Source organism: Apodemus sylvaticus, chromosome 6 (assembly GCF_947179515.1).
Source record: "Apodemus sylvaticus chromosome 6, mApoSyl1.1, whole genome shotgun sequence".
In the NCBI taxonomy this organism is placed as follows: Eukaryota; Metazoa; Chordata; class Mammalia; order Rodentia; family Muridae; genus Apodemus; species Apodemus sylvaticus.
Genome location: NC_067477.1, coordinates 135797599 through 135819592, shown reverse-complemented (window position 1 = coordinate 135819592; position 21994 = coordinate 135797599). Strand labels below are relative to the sequence as shown.

Here is a 21994-nt window from a genome sequence, read left to right as displayed (position 1 = left end):
GCTAACTAAAAAACTGGGTAAGTCCGACTTTGTATCCCTGGCTGCCCTGGAACTCACTATGTTCAGGTCTGCTTACCTCTGCCCCTCAAGTGCTAAGGCCAAAGGCATGTGTCACCACGCCCAGCCCTGAAACCCTTTAGAGTTTACAGCTGACCACTCTTTCCCTCTTAGGCGAAGTGATCTTTACTGATACAGCTCATACAGTGACCAGCCACGTGCACAACCCAGTGCTTTCAGCTACTCATACTTGTATATGTAACTCATACTTGTGTATGTAACTCACCAACACTGAGCCCAACCCCAGCCCAGGCTCACCTCCTTGACCTCTGGCCTGAGACTCCCCATGCAGCTGCCCCGGGTGGACTCCAGGGACTGGCTTCTTTCTTTCAGCACGTTTTCAAGACTCGCCCAATCGTTCCCAGGTTACTCAGTCTAACACAAATAGACATCATCCGTCCAGACCACACTGCAGCACACTCTGGCCCAGTTAGGATGCTGGGACAGCTTCCACCTTTTGTCTACAGTGAAAGACGAAACCTTTGCTGTTTGTGTGTCCATTTTGTTGGGATGTTTTCTCTCTTAGATATACCCCGGACAGGAAGCACAAGCTGTTTGAGGGCTGAACGTTGACACCCCCACTGTGTGTGAGTGGGCTGAATGTTGACACACACCCCCTTCCCCCCCCCCCGGGGGGGTGCCCTCTGGACTCCTTCGCCCTGTATGCAGCAGACTCTGAGCACCCACCAGTGTGGGGAGGTGGTTCCTGGAGTTCTCACTTCCTTCCTCAGCTCCGCCCTTCTCACTGGTTCCTCATCCATTACCTATTTTCTTTGCAAAGATACTCATTCAGGTCTTTTGTCGCAGGGTCTCATTACACAGACCAGGCTAGCCTCCCACATACTGGGATCAAAGGCACATGTCACCCACTAGGTTTATTTGTTTAATTATGTATTATGTTTGTGTGCAGATCTTCAAGGCCCCTGCTTTGAGATTCTTTATTTGTACAAGGTCTATAGGTAAATATTAGTAGTGTAAATGTATACAAAAGTCATACTGCAAAGAAATACGAGGTACCCCAAATACAGAAACTACATGATTTTATTTATAAAATTCAGCATAGTGCTCAAAGCTGCCCATGCCCATTTAAACAGTCCCCAGCTACAGACCCCAACGTTTTCAAGTATCATTAAATACTTCAGTATGCTGCTGTCCAGGTTCCGGTGGTGAGCATTACCACAGACAGCACAGCGTCCGGGCGAGCTCAGCCGTGCCAGCTTCACCCACTGTCCCCTCACGGAGCCTTTATCCGTGCAATGATTTCATTCACGAAACTGTTATTCTTTGCGACCACCTCAGCTTTCAGCTGCCTCAGCTTCGCCGAGATGCTCTCCTCAGACATGTCGGGGAAGGGCACCTGCTTGACCTTGGACAGGAACTCCAGAATAATCTTCTCACCTTGCTGAAAAACACATGTGTCCCAAAGTCATTACCATGTATTCATGTGTGTGTGACATATGCCTGTGGATACCCATATGCCAGGAGACAGGGTTAGCCCTCCTGGAGCCGGGTTTACATTTACAGATGGTCAAGAGCCACCCAACGTGGGCAGCTGGGAACCAAACCTGGAGCCTCTGGGAGAGCAGCAAGGGTTTTGTCCTGCTGGGTCATCTCTCTGGCATAAGCAATGAACTTTCTCTAATTTTCATCTAAATATGCTACTAGATGTAAACATTTTTATCATAAACGGGCAAACAATTCTGAGAATCCCCAAGTCCTTGTTTGCTGAGAGCTTCTCCAGAGCAAGCTATTAATAAGACATTTACACTGTAATTTCAGATGACAAGGAACTGAGTCGCTCTTAAGTCCCTCTGCTTACCTGACAGGGAGTTTAATCTCAGGAGACAGGAACTTAAGGTTCCAAGGTGTACTTTAGGGCATAGACACTGCAATCCTCTGAGCTGCACAGCAGTGCACACGCCTTGGATGTGCGCATGGGACGTTCCCATTATCATTTAATGCACAGTGCTGAACCACAGAACATGGTTATTACTTTCTGGGCAAATACTTAACTCACACTCCTCATCTACAATATGGGGATATTAATATTATCAACCTCATACACTCATTGTGAAGAATGCAGAGCATGGCTGAGGCAAGGCAAGCCGGGCGCCTGAACTTGATCTCCAAGACCCACACGCAGGCAGCAACAGAGAGCTGATCCTGCAAAGCGTCCTCAGACTTCCGCATGTGCTGAGGCAAGCACACACACACACACACACACACACACACACACACACACACACACACACACACACACACACACACACACGAGAGCCACTGAAGCTCAAACCCCCTTTTCCACCCCTCATCCAGGGTGGGTCACGCTCCAGCACTGCTGAGATACAGCTGTGCTTCCTAAAGGACCAAAGACCAAAAGCCTATCCTAACGGCAGTGAGAATGTGTTGTCTCCTGTAGCTAACTTTTCAAAACATGTCTTATAATAAAAGTTCACAATTTCTGTTTTCTTGGAAACCAGGAATCACGTAACACAGCCCTGCCTAATCCAATCATCAGGATCTGTGAGTGTGATCTATTAAGGAAAGTCTGGATATAAACCGTTCGCTGCTCAGGACGGTAGCTTTCCATTTCTAAAATTAGAGGCAAGCTATGATATAGTTTTCCTTAAGTGTCACTCCTGCTTACACAGCTGGATCTATCTATCCTTACAGGGAAAAAATAGCCCACTGGGTAAAAGCTACAAATACGCCATTATCTGTCACAATGTATGTCGCTGTAAGGCCTGTCACCACGTGTGTCACTGTAAGATCTGTCAACACATGTGTCACTGTAAGGCCTGTCACCACATGTGTCGCTCTAAGGGCTGTCGCCACGTACGTCGCTGTAAGGCCTGTCACCAAGTATGTCACTGTAAGGCCTGTCAACATGTATGACGCTGTAAGGCCTGTCACCATGTATGTCGCTGTAAGGCCTGTCACCACGTGTGTCACTGTAAGGCCTGTCACCACATGTGTCGCTCTAAGGGCTGTTGCCATGTACGTCATTGTAAGGGCTGTCGCCATGTACGTCATACGTCACTGTAAGGTCTGTCACCATGTATGTCGCTGTAAGGCCTGTCACCATGTACGTCACTGTAAGGCCTGTCACCATGTACGTCACTGTAAGGCCTGTCACCATGTATGTCACTGTAAGGCCTGTCACCACATGTGTCGCTCTAAGGGCTATCGCCACGTACATTGTACGTTGCTGTAAGGGCTGTCGCCATGTACGTCGCTGTAAGGTCTGTCACCATGTACGTCACTGTAAGGCCTGTCACCCTGTACGTCACTGTAAGGCCTGTCACCCTGTACGTCACTGTAAGGCCTGTCACCCTGTACGTCGCTGTAAGGCCTGTCACCCTGTACGTCGCTGTAAGGCCTGTCACCATGTACGTCGCTGTAAGGCCTGTCACCATGTACATCGCTGTAAGGCCTGTCACCATGTACGTCACTGTAAGGCCTGTCACCATGTACGTCGCTGTAAGGCCTGTCACCATGTACGTCGCTGTAAGGCCTGTCACCATGTACGTCGCTGTAAGGCCTGTCACCCTGTACGTCGCTGTAAGGCCTGTCACCCTGTACGTCGCTGTAAGGCCTGTCACCCTGTACGTCGCTGTAAGGCCTGTCACCATGTACGTCGCTGTAAGGCCTGTCACCATGTACGTCGCTGTAAGGCCTGTCACCATGTACGTCGCTGTAAGGCCTGTCACCATGTATGTCACTGTAAGGCCTGTCACCATGTACGTCACTGTAAGGTCTGTCACCATGTACGCTGGTGTAAGGCCTGTCACCATGTACGTCACTGTAAGGCCTGTCACCATGTATGTCACTGTAAGGCCTGTCACCATGTATGTCACTGTAAGGCCTGTCACCATGTACGTCACTGTAAGGCCTGTCACCATGTATGTCACTGTAAGGCCTGTCACCATGTACGTCACTGTAAGGCCTGTCACCATGTATGTCACTGTAAGGCCTGTCACCATGTATGTCACTGTAAGGCCTGTCACCATGTATGTCACTGTAAGGCCTGTCACCATGTACGTCACTGTAAGGCCTGTCACCATGTATGTCACTGTAAGGCCTGTCACCATGTACGTCACTGTAAGGCCTGTCACCATGTATGTCACTGTAAGGCCTGTCACCATGTATGTCACTGTAAGGCCTGTCACCATGTACGTCACTGTAAGGCCTGTCACCATGTACGTCACTGTAAGGCCTGTCACCATGTACGTCACTGTAAGGCCTGTCACCATGTACGTCACTGTAAGGCCTGTCACCATGTACGTCACTGTAAGGCCTGTCACCATGTATGTCACTGTAAGGCCTGTCACCATGTATGTCACTGTAAGGCCTGTCACCATGTACGGCAGCTTCACGGTGAAGGACCAGGCAGTAGTGAAGATCTTTCATTACTGAGCAAGTCTATGATTTTTAAAAAGAAACAAGTTAGACATATGCTGCAGTATTGTGTGAACATCTAAATCTGACCCCTTAACTACAGAGAAGGCTCAACAGAAGATCCAGTTCTGGTAATAAACACTGCCCACAATCCGCTCTCCTCGGAAAGTCTAAGACCGGTTTCTCTTACTGCTCACACACAGTTTAAACAGCACGGAGCAGGAATTGTGTTAGCTGCCACTGTTACGCTTATTAATTGACATTAAGAATTAAATGTAGATTAACACTTGTTTACATTATTCATTCTTTACTCCTATTACCAAATCTAGAACTCTCAATGGTTTTTTTCAGGAGGGCAGGACTATACTCATAGAAAGGATGGTACAGAATTAGAGGGGAGAAGGGGAGGGAGGGAAGGAGGGAGGGGGGGAAAGAGAGAGACAGAGAGAGAGGGAGGGAGGGAGGGAGGGAGGGGGGAGGCAGGGAGGGGGAGGGGGAGGGGGAGGGGGAGAGGGAGAGAGAGAGAGAGAGAGAGAGAGAGAGAGAGAGAGAGAGAGAGAGAGCGCACAAGAACCAGGTTTTGGAGGCTCCCATGTTTAATCCCGGCATTCTAGAGGCAAAGGCAGGCAGATTTCTGCCAGATCAGGGTCATCTAGGTCTAACTCTAACCCTAGACTGAGACGTAAATACTGCAACCCTACAGAGGAAGCACACCTCATCTGATTTGGTAGCTCCGCCCCCTGACTAGCGCCCCCCTCACCGACCTCTCTCTCCAGGCACCGCCTCTTAGCAGCTGGCTCGGAGTAATCACATCCCAGTGAGGTTCCGATGCTCTGAAACTCCTCAAGCTCCAGAGCTTTCTGCTTGGCACACTCTATCACGTGCCTAGGGAAATTAGCGAGCTCAGCCACGTGAATACCGAAACTCTGATCACAGACACCTACAGAAACAGGGGTGGTGTGGGAAGAAACAGCATTTATGTGAATGGGCTATCCTGTTTATTGCCTCCTTAGAAAATGTAATTTTATATTTCAAATACATTAGCCAAACGGTTCAGAGTATCCCAGATAAACCTTTTACCAATGGCAGCGATGTGCCTGCACCCTCGCTTGTTCCGCCTTACTGCACACCAGCGGCAGTGAAGGCACTCGACCTGGGTGACACATGAGCTTAGCGTGCAGCCGTGTAAGCAGGGTGACCTCAGAGAGCAGCTGCGTCTCGGTTACGCTACAGCTGCTTAAAGCCAACTAGTTCACGCGTTCTTTCCACACACTCTACCTAGAGCTGGACAGTGTCAACTCTGAGCAAACAAAGGTTAACCAGTCAATGCGTGCGGCACGCCAGTGGGCTGTCAACATTTTTATCCATGCCATACTCATCTAGCCCCTAAGTATTCGGAAACCACTTCTGCAGTATAGAACACAAATAGCTTAAAAGCAGAACCAGTTTCATGCTGAATACTAGATCTACTACACAAATATTGTCTTCTCTAAGAGATATCAATAATGCAAACACAGTAACTCAAAATAATTCCCGCTGAAGCAAAAATAACAAAGAGGAAAATATCAAAATGATGTGGGCAATGATTTAAAAAAACAAAAACAAAACATTTTCATGGGAAACGAAGATAGCCATGTGAAAACCCATTCTGAAATAATCATCCATGATACAGAAATCTCCTCATGGAGTTAGCATCACTGATTTAGTCATATGAGTGGGTGCTAGCCCCACAGCCACCAGCGTTCCTGAAAGGATGCCACACCCATGGATAACCAACTTCAGAGCTACTGCTAACAGTGTCAGAGTTTTCTGGACCACAAAAAGCCAGAAAGATGGCTGGCTCGGGGTAAAATCATAGTGGCCTTGCAGGACACAGGTTCAGTTCTCAGCACTTGGGTTGGGTAGGTCACAACCCTCTCCAACTCCAGCTTGAGTAGAGTCAATACCCTCCACTAGACTCTGTGTCATGTGCAACCTCCACACAAGGCACAATACACTAATTAAAAATAAAATAATCCTCTAAAAAATTATGTCAGTATAATCTCCATACTTTAAAAACAAAACAAAAAACCCTACAGTCAAGATAGCTATAATAAACCAACCTCCCTATCTCCCCCTCTATCATTTTGACGCAGATAATGTATATTGCTCATCTCTAGACTAAAAAGCCAGAGGTAAGTATGTTCTTAAAACAATTAATCACAACGGAGAATAAAGAATGCTCCAGTGGTACTTCAGACTGAGTCCCACGCTGCGTGGAGAAGCCCACCTTTTCTCACTTGGTAAAGCATCGTTAGGGTCTCTTCAGTGGTTAGCGCCGTGACGTGTAGATTGTTAACAGTTGGTATTTGATTGGCCAAAGCGGTAAGTTCATGAAAATGGGTGGCAAACATGCAAAAGGCACCGATCTTGGTTGCAATGTAATCTGATATAGCCCATGCTAACCCAAATCCATCGTAGGTAGAGGTTCCTCTTCCCAGTTCATCAATGATTATTAAGGAATCTTTGGTTGCTGACCTGAAACATAATTACATGATAGAAAATGTAGTCCAGGGATCATCACGGCAGACAGGATAGAAAGACAAAGAGCCGGAGGAAGTGGTGTATGCAGCACAGTAGTGTCTGTTAGACACAAGGCAAGAGAACACATACATTCACATTAGTGATTTCGGTAGCCTTTCGTGCGAGTTATTTCTCTCTCTCTCTTCTCTCTCTGGCTTTTTCAGATAGGGTCTGCCTTTGTGTTCCTAGTTATCCTTGAGTTCACTACACAGATCAGACTGGCCTCGAACTCAAATATCCACCTGCCTCTGCAGCCCAAGTGCTGAGATAAAGTACATACAGTGCACAGGCAAACACACACTAAACAGACAAATCTGCAAATGCTTTTCACACAAAATGGGGCCACATGTCTCCACTTTCAGGGTACCAGGACACAATACCTGAGGATAGAAGCAGTCTCCAGCATTTCAGCCATGAATGTGGAGACGCCTTTCAGTTGACTGTCACCAGCCCCGACTCGAGCCAAGATGCAATCCACAATGGACACCTCTGCTGACTCACAGGGCACAAAACACCCAATTTGGGCCATGAGTACAATCACCCCAGTCTGACGAATGTATGTTGATTTACCTCCCATATTGGGACCTAGAAATGAATTATGCACAAGGTCACTGGTTTCTTTTACTACTAACAATTAAGCTACTTAAGTCCAAAACTGCAATTGACAATTACTTAAGTCACAATGATATGCAAACCAGACGCCCACCCACAAGCCATCAAAAAACATGCATGAACAGTCACTGTCCACACGGCCCCCAAGGCAACTTTGTTACCATTTCCGCAGACAAAGCTGCTCTCACTGGAGAGCAGGGTCATAAAACACACAGCTAAGAGGAGCTTCGCTGTTGTGGCTACTACACACACATCCTTCCTGGCTCACAGGTGCCTGCAGGCTAACTTGATGACGGCGAGTGTGCCCGACTGGTTACTCAACAATCAATCATATTCATTAAAAAATGAGCTAGTTATAAGTGACCAGTCTTCGACGGCAAACACCTCAAATCACTTAAACTCCATGCTACACAACCTTTCTTTTGGCAAATGTACAACTTACTTGTCTGGATTGGGTTAAATAATTTAAATACCCACTTAGGGAAATACTAGGATGCAGCCATAATTTCTACAGTGTAATTCTCTTATTATTTAAATCTCTAGTTCTAGTTACTAACTCAGAACAGCTCAGCCTCCCTGTAACAAGTATGAACACAGGCCTGTTTTACAAGGAGTCCTGACTTAGGCTCAAGCTTTTCCAGAAGACAATTTCTACCCATTCTTCCCAGGACTGGCTCTGGTGAGTCAGGGTGTGAGTTTTATATCGATACAATATTATCTCCTAAACTTTAGCCACCCCAAAAGTCTTCTTTCTAATCAAGATCTGAATGTATGGCTCACCAGAGCAGTGTACCCTTTTAATGTCAGAAAGAGAGACTTTCCTAATCAATTTAACATATTTCCATTCCATCATCATTTGGAAGAGGAAAAAAAACAATTTTTTTTTTTTTACCAGTAATGATGTGGAACATCTGTTTATCTTTTTCAAAGTGCACATCATTTGGAATAAATGCAACTTCGTCTTGAACTTCAACACAAGCGTGCCTGGAGGCTTTCAGTATAATCCTTCCCTTTCCTCTGTCCAAGATGACTGGCCGTACATAGGGGACAGGAGCTGCATTGGACACGTGAGCGAAACTGACGACAGCATCCAAGTGAGCTAGCACATCGTTGAGCGTCTGCATTGGTTCTACATAGCCTGGAAAAACATAAAAGGTTCACCTTATAATAGACTTCACTCAAGGACATTTAAAAAATTAACCAGTTTGCTATAACAAAATCTGAAAAGCCCTGAAACTCAACTTGGTGTTAAATGTTTTACTATCTCCTTCCATGCTTCAGTAACAGAAAACAAGGTCTTTCCTTACAAAACCCCAATTAACTACCACAAAGTACTTTCCCCTAAGTCGGAAAATTTAAGAAAGCATGACAACACTGTTAAGATCACCACAAAAGAGTTGTGGCGGCACATGCACACCTTAATCTCAGCACACAGGAAGCAGAGGCAGGCAGATTGCCAAGTTCAAGGCCAGCCTGGTCTACAGAGTGAGTTCCTTGGACAGCCAAGGAGCCAAAGGTACATAGAGAAACGGTGTCTTGAAAAAACACAAAACCACTTAAAAAAAAAATCACCATAAGCACTGTAAGCACAGATTCCAAGAATATTGGCAGCCTCATCTTGTGGGATCAGCACGCACACATGCCCACTTCGTGCCCACTTAACACACACTCAAGACTCCACTGTGCCGCCTCCACAGCATTAGCTACCACACAATCCTCTGATTCTAAGGCTGGACAAAAACGTGTGACAGCAACAAGAGTCAGCGTCTCAGAGCAGAGTCTGTGTGCTCGTGGGCTGCAGCACTGCCGAGCGCCTCCTAACTTCTGCATGCCCAGAGTTAAACTTCAGATTACAAGACTCTGCTTTAATGGCTGGAATGCTGACGTCGCATGCCCACACTACCTACTGCTCTTCCTCTTGGTCCACATAAAAGTAAGGTTTTGTGGATAATTAACTTTTAAATCCCCACATAAAATAACCATATCGTCATCTACGTTTTGTATGTTTTGCTTTGTTTTTTAATCTAACAGAGACCCACCTGTCTCTGCCTCCACAGTGCTGGGACCAGAGGCGTGTGCCACCATGACTGGTGTCAGACAGACACACTCTTTGCAGCTGTGCTCCCACTCCTTATTATAAACTTGTAAGATTTCAACCATAGCGGGGCTGGAGAGCTGGCTTAGTGATTGAAAAGGCTGGCTATTCCTGCAGAAGACCTGAGTTCAGTTCCCAGCAGCCACACCTGGTAGCTTACAACTGCCTATAACTCCAATGCCCTCTTCTGGCCTCTGCAGACACCTGCATGTATATGGAGGTTACAAACTCAAAGCTAGCTTGCAGTGTCTAAGACTGTCTCAAACAAAATTGAAATGAGACAAAATAAAATTTTTACAATTAAAAATTAAGGCATTGTCCTAGTTGAGAGCACTGACTTCTCTTCCAAAGGTCCTGAGTTCAAATCCCAGCAACCACACGGTCGCTCACAAACATCTATAATGAAATCTGAAGCCCTCTTCTGGGGTGTCTGAAGATGGCTATAGTGTACTTACATATAATAATAAATAAATCTTTGGGCCGGAGCAAGCAGAAGTCTTGAGTTCAATTCCCAGAAACTACATGATGGCTCACAAACATCTATGCAACTCCATTGTACTCATATACATAAAATACATAAATCATTTTTAAAAATTAATCATTTATTTATTGTGTACACATGCGCACATACACACACATTATCCACTGCACACATGTAGACATCAGAGCAACTTGTAGGGACAGTCAGGTCTGTCCCCCCACCATGCGGGGCCTGGTGATCAAGCCCCGGGCCACATAGCATAAAGCAACCCCTTTACCCACTAAGCCATTTCATAAGCCTTATCATTTTTCAAAGCATTTTTTTCAACTTTGAGATTAGCCTGAGTCAAAATCTGAGCCCATGGAGAGGGACAGAAGGAGAAAAGAAGGAAAATCTAATTTTAAAAGTTAGCATAAAAATCAAGTTGATTCTAAATATAAAGCTCTTGATTCAAAGGTTAAAACCCAGAGCCTCAACTAGCCTGGGGATGAACAGTTTTTGTTTTGTTTTTCTGAGGAAGATTCGTCATTGAAATAAACAGTATTTTATTAACAGGGCTCTTTAAAATGCAAACTAGATTCAAGAAGACAAACCAACTGAATTACTGAGCTTCAGTTACCTGGCATCCACGCCAATCGAGAACGCAGTCTTCACAAATCATCCCACTCATCTCCGCATCAATACATACCGCATATTCAAATAACCTTAAGTTCTGTTTCTTCTGATTTCACAGAATTAAACATGCACACAGCTTTTAAAAAGATTCATCACACCTAAATAAGTTAGCTCACAACCCTTAGGGAAAGGCCATCTTCCTGCATTTTCCTGGGCCATGAGGGCAGTGTCACAGAACCCTTCCCCAGCCACACCCTGGCCTTGGAGTCAGTCAGCAGCTGGGTCTTTTACTTTGTTCTTTTGTCCCCTTAATCCTGAGCAGAGCCTGTCCTCTTTATGCTTCCTGAAGGGAATATCTGTAACAAGTGCATGCATGAAGAAGAATGCTCCACATTTATCCATATTTATCCCATGCTTTCCCGTGTCAAAGCAGGTTCATGTGTGGGGCAAGGACACTCCAGTGAGACGGTGGCTCTCCCGAACCACCTTGGCTCATGCCATCTGTCCTACAGTTACTACCGTAGTTCCCATCTGGATATAAGTTCACGTCTAAACCCTCAGCCTAACACCACTACCTACCCTGCACTACACATACATTCACCCATTCTATAGGCAAGTAACATGCAGCCAAGTCACACTGCCCCTTAAATACAAAACACTACACCTCCGAGGGCTGGAGAGATGGCTCAGTGGTTAAGAGCACAGACTACTCTTCTAGAGGTCCTGAGTTCGATTCCCAGCAACCACATGGTGGCTCATAGCCATCTGTAATGACACCTTCTTCTGGTGTGTTTGAAGACAGCTAAAATGTACTCATATACATAAAATAAATCTTAAAAAAAAAAAAAGCAACACCTCCATTGCTGTGCCGAGAATAGACTGGAAATCTATAAAACAGCATACAGCATCACCAACAGCAATTTGCATTTGCTTTACAGTGATATTTATTTCCATACCCTTCAGTGTGAACCCAGATAATGATTTAAAACAACACTGTATAGTGGCTCACACCTTCAATCTCAGCACTTGAGAAGATAAAGCAAGAGAACACTTCAACTAAGAGATTAGAAGCTAGCTACAACACAGAAAGACCCTACCTTAAAAAAAAAAGAAAGAAAAAAGAAAAGAAGAGAGAAAAGAAAAGAAAAGAGAAAAGAAAAAAGAACAACCAACCCCACAAGAGGCAGTGAGGTGGCTGAGCGGATAAACTGCCAGCTGCTTGAGAACTTCAGCTGAATCCCAGGACCCACAGCAGTAAGAAAAAAAGAATCAATTCCTGCAAGTTGTTCTTTGGCCTCCACAAACACAAGAATACATGCACACACAGAGATAAATAAATGTAATAATAAGAAAGTTAAAGCAGAAGAAAACAATCCTCACACATCCCAATAGGACTGGTCCACCATTTTATGCTCTATTGCATTTACCTGAGGAAATATTGACAATTTCTTTAACAATGGCGTCCTGGGCCTCCTCATACTCGCCTTTGTTTTTAGTATATTCTTCATTTAATGAGGACAATTCACTGCAAATCAAAACATTATTGAAAGTATCAAAATCCCTGCCAGAAGTAATATGCATTTATATCCAAATTTGTCTTACGAAGCATCTGAACAATGAAAATTACAGGTTAAAATAAAAAGTGCTTTAGAGAACTGAAAGTAGACTTAGCAAACAATGCTGCCATCAAAGAAAAGAGATAACCTAGCTGGTGAGGGCTCGGGCGGCCAAGGCTGAGTGCTGCCAGCAGGTTCAATTTCAAGGATACACATGCAGCGTATGTGTGCCCCCTACACACACACACACACAAATGTAGATGTTTTTAGAGAGAAAAATTATTAAGAGCAAACCGTGGGATGCAGGGGAAGTGGATGGAACTAGCAGGCCAGAGGGACAATTTTGAACCTGGCCATGGGCCTAAAAGCAGCACAAAAAGATTACTAGGGAATACACAAATGGAAAGAATTAAAGAAATGGTGTGAACATGTCACAAACTGAGACTCCAGCTGAAGAGCTGAGCTACAGAAGAGGTGGCTAGTGCAGGTCATATAGGCCACATGTAAGGTTTTATTCTGAATAATGGACAAACATTGAGACTTAAGAAGAAAAACAAGGATCTGAAGAGACAGCTCAGCAGTTCACAGCAGTCCTGAGTTCAATTCCCAGCAACCACATGGTGGCTCACAATGATCTACAGTGTAATCTGATGCCCTCTTCTGGCATGTGGGTGTATATGCAGATACAACACTTATTTCCATAAAATAAGTAAACCTTTAAGAGAAGAAAACTTGTATGACCAAAGTCAGATTAGATTAGCAAGCACTCCATCTTCTCCACAGTGTGAAAGTTCTTCACAACGTTTAGCACCGTGTGGCCAGTCATTCCAGTCTCTCTTACCTAATACCCCATAGGGTCTGCCTTTATGTGACCTAAGAGGTATTTTATTGAACAGGAGTGATACAATGTATTAGAAAAACAACCCGAGTTACATTAACAGCTAGGTTTCAGTATATAGCAGTATTAGTAGCCTGTAAGTAGGAACTGAGATTTATCAGATCTGTGAAGGGAGAAATAACCACACCTGTCCTATTTCTTTCAGAAAATTGTTATAAGGAATCATTACACAATTTTTCATAACTGGGGTGTCTAACACCCCTAGAATAACATCAGCATACACAACACTGTACTTAAGTTACTACAGGGCTGGAGAGACTGCTCAGTGGCTAAGAGCTGCTCTAGAAGACCCAGATCACCCACATGGTATCCCACAATTGCCCATAACTCCAGCTCCAGCAGGTCTGACATGCTCTTCTGGCTTTCAACAGGCACGCTCAGAGCACACATACATACATGAAGACAAAACACTGGTACTCAAAAAAAGTAAACAGACAAGAGTGGATCCCATGTATATGTCCCCTGTACTGGGAACACTACAGGGCAGTACTAGCGAGGCAGGCCACAGGTTCTAGACGAGTGCAGGAGGAAGCTACTGCTCTTTTCGTGGGACTTTTAGGAGGACCCCCTCCAGGCTACAGTGCTAAGATATCTACTAGCTTCTTGGAAGAAAGCAAACCTTGATTCTTAGTTGATGTTTTGTAATCAGTGAACAAGATCAAGTAAAAATTCTTTGTCAAAGACTCTACTTTTACCAAAGAAGATCTGAACAACTAAAAGCGTAAGCGTTAAGAGGCTCTCGGACCTGTTGGTGAATTTAACGCCATTCTTCTGGATGTCCACTGTGCTGAAGTTCTTGTTGTTACGAAGGACTTTCTCTTCCTTGCAGGTTACACGAAAATAATATCCAAACTGTGCACTGGAGTCCAATTTAATCTGTTTGCCAGCGTCCAATCCTTCACAATTAGAAAGAAAAAACTTAAGTCATAAATAAATATAGCCGCTTTTTGGTGTAAATGGTCAAAACCACATCTAATTAGTGCAACATAACTTATTATAAGACAACATACTAGAAATTATGATTGGCTTGTTGGAAAGGTTCAAATTCCATTTCATTGGGAAACGATATAGTATATAGTCTAATATCTATGAAATCCTTAACCTCTCTTATGAATGCTAGCTTCTGACATGGGAGAAGCTGCTTTTTATATGTGTAAACCCACCCAAGATGGCGGAGCATCAGTGGTAGGGAGCATGGAGGGTGGGAGCACCAAGGGTGGGGAGCACGTGCTGTTTCAGATATTGGAGGTCTATGAATATGGGTATGGAAAGACCCATGCTTAAGGAGTTTTGCATAAAGTTTCTTGATTCATTTTTCCTCACTCCATCTACTTGTGTGTGGAAGTGTGTGCTGTGCTCAGTGTAGAGCTCAGAGGATTAACTATGGGCGGCGGTCTCTCCCCACCAAGTAAGCCATGTTCCCTAGTGAGGCTGTGTGGTGGTGTTCGTATCTGCTGAGCCCACCCCAGGCCAGGCTTCTCTTTTTAATCAAAGAATGTCTGAAAACTAGGGTAGATTTAAAAGCAGGCGAATGCAATTTCTAAACAAATATCTGACTCTGACAAGGAGACACTAGAAAACCTAGGATATGTTTTTCTTAAGCACAGAAGAATCCACAGAACAAATAATGATTTGATAAACTTTATACACCTAAGATCTGTAAAGTTTTCTATCATGGCCTCTGCTTATAATTTTAAAGTAATTATTAGACCACACTTAAAAAAAACAACTAGATACAAATTTGTTGGCTGAAAAATAGCATCTGAATTTATTAACAAAAACTATAGACTGACCACATTTGCTGAGAAAGGACAGCGAATAAAAATAAGATTTTAATAATAGAATCACAAAATGTTCACAGGGAATCCAGCAATTACATCTGCCATCGGAAGCAAAACAAAAGAGAAAGGACACGGGGACACCTGGCCAGGATGACTCTGCCCTCCAGGATGGCCCTGCCCTGCACGATGACCCTGCCCCGCAGACCCGCCTTACCGAGACCCCGGGCCGCGCTTATCAAGGTGGACTGCATCTTCTTTTCCAGGCCATCCATGACTTTTCTTAGTTCACTCAGGTTAGGATCAAATGAAGGTTTTACAAGGAACTCGTGGTTTTCCACCTACAGAAGCAGCAAGGACTAGGTAAATCATACACACAAACGGGGTGACGATAGACTCACGAAGCACGGTGCTTCTGCCACCTGTGTGCATCTGGCCACTGCTGGCAGGAGTGACCCTCCCTACCATGTCCAGCCAACACTATGAAGAACTTTCTACATATTAACAAAATTTAACAGGCGCTTAAGAGTTCTAGATACACAGGAATTAGCCATAGGAAGCAGATCGAAAGTTCATGATACAGCTGTCTCCAATGTTACCCTATTTGCATTTTCCTTTAGTATTACTAAAGAATGTTCAATATTCAAACCATCACTACATTATGCTTTTCCCAAACCAAAGATCTACCTTAAGAACCTCAATACTCCAATTCAGCACAGCAGTCCACTCCCAATGCCTTTCCTTAAAAAAAAAAAAAATCTTAAAAATCTCTATCTAGCTAGTGCAGGCCAAAGTGACTCATGGGTAAAAGAACTTCTAACTGCCAAGCCTGGCGACCTAAGCACCATCTCTGAAGCCCACATGGTACAGGGTGAAAAATGACTCACTGGTTGTGCTCTGTCTCCACAGCTGTGCCATGCACAGGTATACCGCACGCACGCACACACGCACGTCCAAAATCTGTGTGACTGCATTTGTCCGTAATTCTAACACTTAGAAGACAGCCTGATCTACACAGCGAGCTCCAGACCAACCAAGATTACATAGGGACACAATGACTCAACATGAAAAAATGAATCGGGCTGGAGAGATGGCTCCGCGGTTAAGAACACTAACTGCTCTTCCGAAGGTCCTGAGTTCAAATCTCAGCAACCACATGGTGGCTCACAGCCATCCATAATGAGATCTGACTCCTTCTTCTGTAGTGTCTGAGGACAGCTACAGTGTACTCACATATAATAAAGTAAATTTTTTTTTGTTTTGTTTTGTTTTTTCGAGACAGGGTTTCTCTGTGTAGCCCTGGCTGTCCTGGAACTAACTCTGTAGACCAGGCTGGCCTCAAACTCAAATATCCACCTGCCTCTGCTTCCCAACTGCTGGGACTACAGGTGTGCGCCACCACTCCCGGCAATAAACTAAATTTAAAAAAAAAAAAAAGAAAGAAAGAAAGAAAAGAAAAAGAAAAAATGAATCAATGAATCAACAAATGACCTGCATCTTCTTCTTCAAACTCAAGTTCAGCTGGAGTACTAGGGGGATAACTCATAGGTAAGAGCATTTTCTAAGCACCAATCCCCAGTAACCACAGGAAAAGCCAGAGAGAGACAGACAGATCCCTAGAGCCCATGCATATATACCACAGCCACACATGCAACATCATCTACAGTTCAGCTGGCATGGTAGTGCACACCTGCAATCTCGGCGCTTGGGAGGCAGAGGCAGGAAGAACAGGAGCTCTGGGTCACCCAGGACTACAAACAAAGACGGAGCACAGTTCTGGTTACACGAGACCCTGCCTCAAAACCCCTAAATCTCATCAACATTTCATGATTTTTTTGTTTGTTTGTTTTTGAGACAGGGTTTGTCTACGTAGCCCTGGCTGTCCTGAAACTCAGAGACCTCCCTGCCTCTGCCTCTCATGTGCTGAAATTAAAGGTGTGCACAACAACACCCAGCTCAAAATTTCATAATTTAATGATACATTTCAGAGCACAGTGAGTGCTGGGATCAAATCCAGCAGTGCACTCTTCAACAGTCCTTGTAAACTGTCCCTCGGCTACTGCTTGGGAGCCGGGTCTAGCTGCGGACTGGCCCCGAACCCGAGAGCAGCTCGCCTCTGCCACCAGAGTACTTGGGAGCAACATCTGGCTTTTTTATTATTTACCAGCTGTATTATTAGCCAGCAAGAAAGAATAATGAAAAATGGATGTCCTTTTTAAAAGCAAAGACATACATGGAATTTTCAAGTCTTCATTATGTAGAGGCCTTTAAAAAGACAATTTATTTGAACATTAAATAGAATTGGTTTCAAGTTAAGGAGCAAACCATGGAAACAGAAACTTAAATGTTAATAGCTCTTCAAGCCTAGTGATTGTTCTTTTTTTTTTTTTTTAAAGCAAATGACTAAAATTTAAACAAATAAAATTACAAAGGAACATCTTAAAGTCTATCTGTACCAGGCACTAAAAGTTATTAAATAGACAATTATACATAAAAGCTTAATATGAGAGTGAGTCAATTTTCTAAAACAAGATGACAAAAACATATTCACTAAATAAGGCTGAGACAAATTGCTCCTAATTATTATCCACTTAATCAGAGCACATCTTCACATTCCTAAAGTGAATTACACAAGGAGAAAAAAAACGAATTACAGAAAGCTAGTGGAAAACGAATAAAATATTTAAAATAAAACATGTTCCAGCTATATAAAATATTAAAAGCTTAAATTTCTAAATAGATCTTTTTAAAGATGAAAGGTATACCACAGCTTTACCAAAAATATAAAAACATAAAAGCTTTTTTGTCGGGGCACTTCTTTGCATAAAAGGAAAGTATCAAGGTCATTAATGACAGGCAGAAGCACCTAACATGAGCAGTAGAGCAACGGAAGTGCTGCCATAAAAGATATGAATATTTAAACAGCCTCGAGCTGTTGTTGCACAGGAGCCTTCCCATGCAGGCAGCCAGGCCACCAGCTCTGTTCCTGTTCCTGCCCCCACCAAGAAAAAGGAAGTGCAGACACCAGGAAGGCTTCCTGAAACCATACCCTCACTAGCCACGCCTGCTGAGAGGGAAGTTCATAATGTTTTAAAAGAGCAGTGGCCAGGTGCATTAACACACATCTTTAATCCTGGCGTTCCAAGACAGAAGCAGGCAGATCTCTGGGCTCAGGCCAGCCTGGTCTAGAGAGAGTTCCAGAACAGCCAGGGCTACACAGACAAACCCTTGAAACACAAAACAAACAAAAAGGGCGAGGGGCAGGGCAAAGTGCAATGAGACTTGGCTATGTCTACTCTGACAGAGCTGTCCGTTCGGCTGTAAATTTACAGAAATGATAAAGTAGAAGCAAAATAAACACAAAGGCGTGAGAAAGCACCCTTACAGTTTTCTGATAAAGCCTGCGTACAGTTACCTTTACAGCAGCATTTGAAGTCACAAAATCTGCATAACTCATCAACAGGACAGAGCTCTTTTTTTTTTTTAAGATTTATTTATTTATTATATGTAGGTACACTGTAGCTTCTTCAGACACTCCAGAAGAGGGGGTCAGATCTCATTACCAATGGTTGTGAGCCACCATGTAGCTGCTGGGATTTGAACTCAGGACCTTCAGAAGAGCAGTCAATGCTCTTAACCCCTGAGCCATCTCTCCAGCCCCCAGAACAGAATTCTAATAATCATTTAAGCATATAATGAAGATTATCCAGAAATAAGGATCAAGACTTGTAACAGTGACAGGGGCGTGGGCACCCCAACGATGTCACGGAAGAGTCCAAGTGTGCTGCACAACGCGCTTCTTCCAGTGAACAGGCAAAGCAGGGTCAGGCCAAGCTCCTATCCCTGATCCCACCATATAAAAAACAAATGGCGAGGCAAACAAACCCCCAAATCTGGAGGGGTATCTATCCTCAGCTCCTTCTTCGGATGAGAGAATGCACTTCTGAAGGCTGCCACATGACTGGAGGTGGCGCTGGCAGCTAACTGCTCTTAAGTGCAGAGGACCCAAGTTCAGTTCCTCTGTCGGAGGAATCACACGGGGCTCAGAACCGCCTACTGCATTCAGTCTAGAGGATGCAATGACTTTTCTGACCTCCTCTGGCCCTGAACCTGCATGCTGCACATATACAGGGAGGCACATAAAGTAAATATGTAGCAAATGAATGTTTAAAACAAAACAGAAAAAGAGCTGCAGGGGAGCTAAACAAAGAGGGGAATGCCGGGTCTTTGTGTAACGGAAATAAATGCCGCTAAAGGAGACCCATCCCACGGGTGTCCTTCAGCAGTCTGCACGCGCCCCACACACGACACCTGAACTCCAGTCAAGCGTTGTTCAAACAGTGCCACCTACCTCGGCACTAGAACAAGCCCCTGGATCAGCAAAGGTGCCAGACAGACAAGCAAGGAGCTCACAGTGCGATGAAAAGACTGAGAAAGGTAAGGCTGGGCCTTAGCCGAGTCACTAGTGGACTCATTAATGCACCAGAGATGGTCTGAAATCAAATTACCAATTCTCAAAGAGTAGAACCCCTTTATAGAGGATGCATCTCAAAAGATGAAGGAATTACAAAACAAATAAATAGAAAAGATACTAAATTTTTAGGTTTTATATATTTTCATATTTTATATCTGTGAGTGACTTCCCCATAGTATTTGTGTAGCATGTGTGCTTTGGAGACCTTGGGGCCAGAAGCGTACATGGAATCCCCTGGGACTGGAGGTATGCGCTGCCGTGCCTCGTGGGCGCTGGAAATCAAAGCTGGGTCCTTTACAAGAACATGTGCATAAACTGCTGAGTCAACGCTCTAGCCCAGTTATGTTATAAAAGCTCCACTGCCCCAGAAGTATTAGATAAAATATTATAAGCATGTTTTTATAAACAAATGTCAGTTGAAGAAAATTCCACGTAACTGATGCTAAGTGAAGACTCTCTGACATAAAACCAAGGAGATTATTTCAAAGTCTACTTCATGCCAGCCATTGTTCCACGGGCCTTGAAACTGCACCCTCTGGAGGCAAGGGCATGAGGCCAAACTTGCCTATGTATATATAACCAGTTCCAGGATGGCCAGGGTGAGACCTATTCTGTTGTTTTTTTAAAAATAAATCCTAGGGGTTGGAGAGTTAGCTCAGTGGTCAAGAGCACTGACCACTCTTCCAAAGGTCCTGAGTTCAAATCCTAGCAACATGGGACCACATGGTGGCTCACAGCCATCCGTAACAAGATCTGACTCCCTTTTCTGGTGAGTCTGAAGACAGCTACAGTGTACTTACATATAATAAATAAATCTTTAAAAAAAAAATCCCAACTAGTTTTATATCAATTTGACACAAGCTAGTGTCATCTAAAAGGAAGAAACTTCAATTGAGAAAATGCCCCCATAAAGACAGCTTTAAGGCATTTTATTAATTTGTGACTGATGGGGAGGGTCCAGTCCATGTAGGCGGTGCCACCCCTGGGCTGGGGTCCTAGGTTCTGTAAGAACACAGGCTGAGCAAGCCATGGGAACAAGCCAGTAAGCAGCGCCCTCCATAGCCTCTGCATCAGCTCCTGCCCCCAGGTTCCTGGCCTGTGTGAGCTCCTGTCCTGACTTCCTTCAATGATAGAAAAGTGTAAGCCCAATAAACCAGTCCCACCCAGGCTGTTTTAGTCATGGTGCTTTCACAGCAATGGTAACTTGACTGAGACCTGGCAATAAGGAGACCTTGTATCCGCAGCTCAGGGAAGAGGAGTGAGGGTAGAACACCCGCTACCTCACCAAGGAGTTAGCAAGTGTCTCCTATTTACGTGGGCAAAACAAAAGGACACTGCCTCTGGCTTTTTATTGCCCTTGTTTCCAACTGTGAGGGAAGAAGAGAGGTTTTGTTTTCTCTTAGCACAGCATACACCTGAGGACAAAGACAACCCTTCCTACCTTCCCTCAGAACTGGCGGGGGAGGGGAGGGGGGAGGGGAGAGGGGTCTAAATCACCCACAAGAGAATGTGAACAAAAGTTATGTGTACCACTTCCAAAATAAATGACACATTTCAACTGGTTGGAAAAACGGTTAGTCACTGTTATCTGAAGATGACAAGACACAGATGTCCCCAACAGGAGCAGCTCACCTGCACACAGAAGACAGCAGATAACCCCGCCTGTGTCCAACTGTAGTCCAGAAAAGAGGGGAGCAGCAGGGGCAGGGTTCAATGCACTGTGTCACTCAGCTTGTCACTGAGAAGAGGGAACCCCCTTCAAGGAAGGCCAGTGCGGCTGCAAGGCCCTGGGAGGAGGACTGATGGGTGGGTGGTGCCATCCCCAGACAGTAGCCCTGAGGCACAGAAGAAAGTAACCAGAGCTGGTGAGGAGATCAGTCAGTAAGCAGCATTCCTCCATGCCTGCTGTGATCTGTGAGGTGAGACAAGCCCTTCTGATCATGCTCTCTATCACAACAGAGGGGCAAGCTAAGATGATTGCCAGTCCTCTGGAATAGAGCAGAAACAGGAACTGGCTATAAAGAAAAGACACCCTGAGCTGGCAAGCTAACTCAGTTGGCAAAAGTGCTACCAAGCATAATGATTCAAGTTTAGTTCCTCAGATCTAGATAGTAGGGGAAAACTGACTCCTGGGACTGGAGGGATGACTCAGCAGTTAAGAGGGCTTATGACTCTTGCAGAAGACCACCGACATCACAACCACCTCTAACTCTAGTTCTAAGGGACATAAAGCCCTCTTCTAGCTTCTCAGATACCTGCATGCGCTCACGCGTGTGCACACACACACCCTAAATTAAGTGAAAAAAATTAAAAAAAGATTTCTGTACATCATCCTCTGATTGTAATTTGGCATATTCTCATTCTCTCTCTCTCTCTTTCTCTCCCCTCCCTCCCTCCCTCCCCCATCTCTCAATAAATACAAAGAAAGTATGAAATAAACCTTTGTGTATATAGAAATAACATCTGAA

At 44.5% G+C, this 21994-nt stretch overlaps 2 protein-coding genes across 3 annotated transcripts in view; both read right to left on the bottom strand.

Moving 5' to 3' along the window:
* Positions 1-1080: 1080 nt before the first annotated feature.
* Positions 1081-21994, bottom strand: part of Msh2 (mutS homolog 2) — a 56907-nt gene continuing 35993 nt past the window's right edge. The window contains exons 9-16 of the mRNA XM_052186573.1: positions 15270-15393; positions 14020-14170; positions 12248-12345; positions 8522-8767; positions 7398-7602; positions 6725-6972; positions 5220-5395; positions 1081-1459 (exon numbers count right to left, since the gene is read on the bottom strand). Coding sequence (XP_052042533.1) covers positions 1292-1459; positions 5220-5395; positions 6725-6972; positions 7398-7602; positions 8522-8767; positions 12248-12345; positions 14020-14170; positions 15270-15393 — 1416 coding nt within the window. The 3' untranslated portion in view covers positions 1081-1291. The remainder of the gene's footprint in view (positions 1460-5219; positions 5396-6724; positions 6973-7397; positions 7603-8521; positions 8768-12247; positions 12346-14019; positions 14171-15269; positions 15394-21994) is intronic.
* On the bottom strand, positions 1466-4861 carry LOC127687692 (uncharacterized). Of its 2 annotated transcripts, none has more exons than XM_052186574.1 (2): positions 3437-4861; positions 1466-3213 (listed from the first exon to the last, which is right to left on the bottom strand). In XM_052186574.1, exons 1-2 carry the CDS (start codon positions 4416-4418, stop codon positions 3038-3040), a joined length of 1158 nt encoding a protein of 385 aa, XP_052042534.1. In that variant the 5' UTR covers positions 4419-4861; the 3' UTR covers positions 1466-3037. The 2 variants fall into 2 exon arrangements, with proteins under 2 accessions (XP_052042534.1, XP_052042535.1); XM_052186575.1 differs by having other exon boundaries at positions 3545-4861.

Excerpts from the sequence above, each read along its gene's own strand:
- LOC127687692 (XM_052186574.1), bottom strand. The coding sequence starts at position 4,418 with ATGGTGACAGGCCTTACAGTGACATACATGGTGACAGGCCTTACAGTG. Across the intron at positions 3,214-3,436 it reads AGCGACGTACATGGTGACAG|GCCTTACAGTGACATACATG; the intron begins GCCTTACAGCGA and ends ATGTGGTGACAG.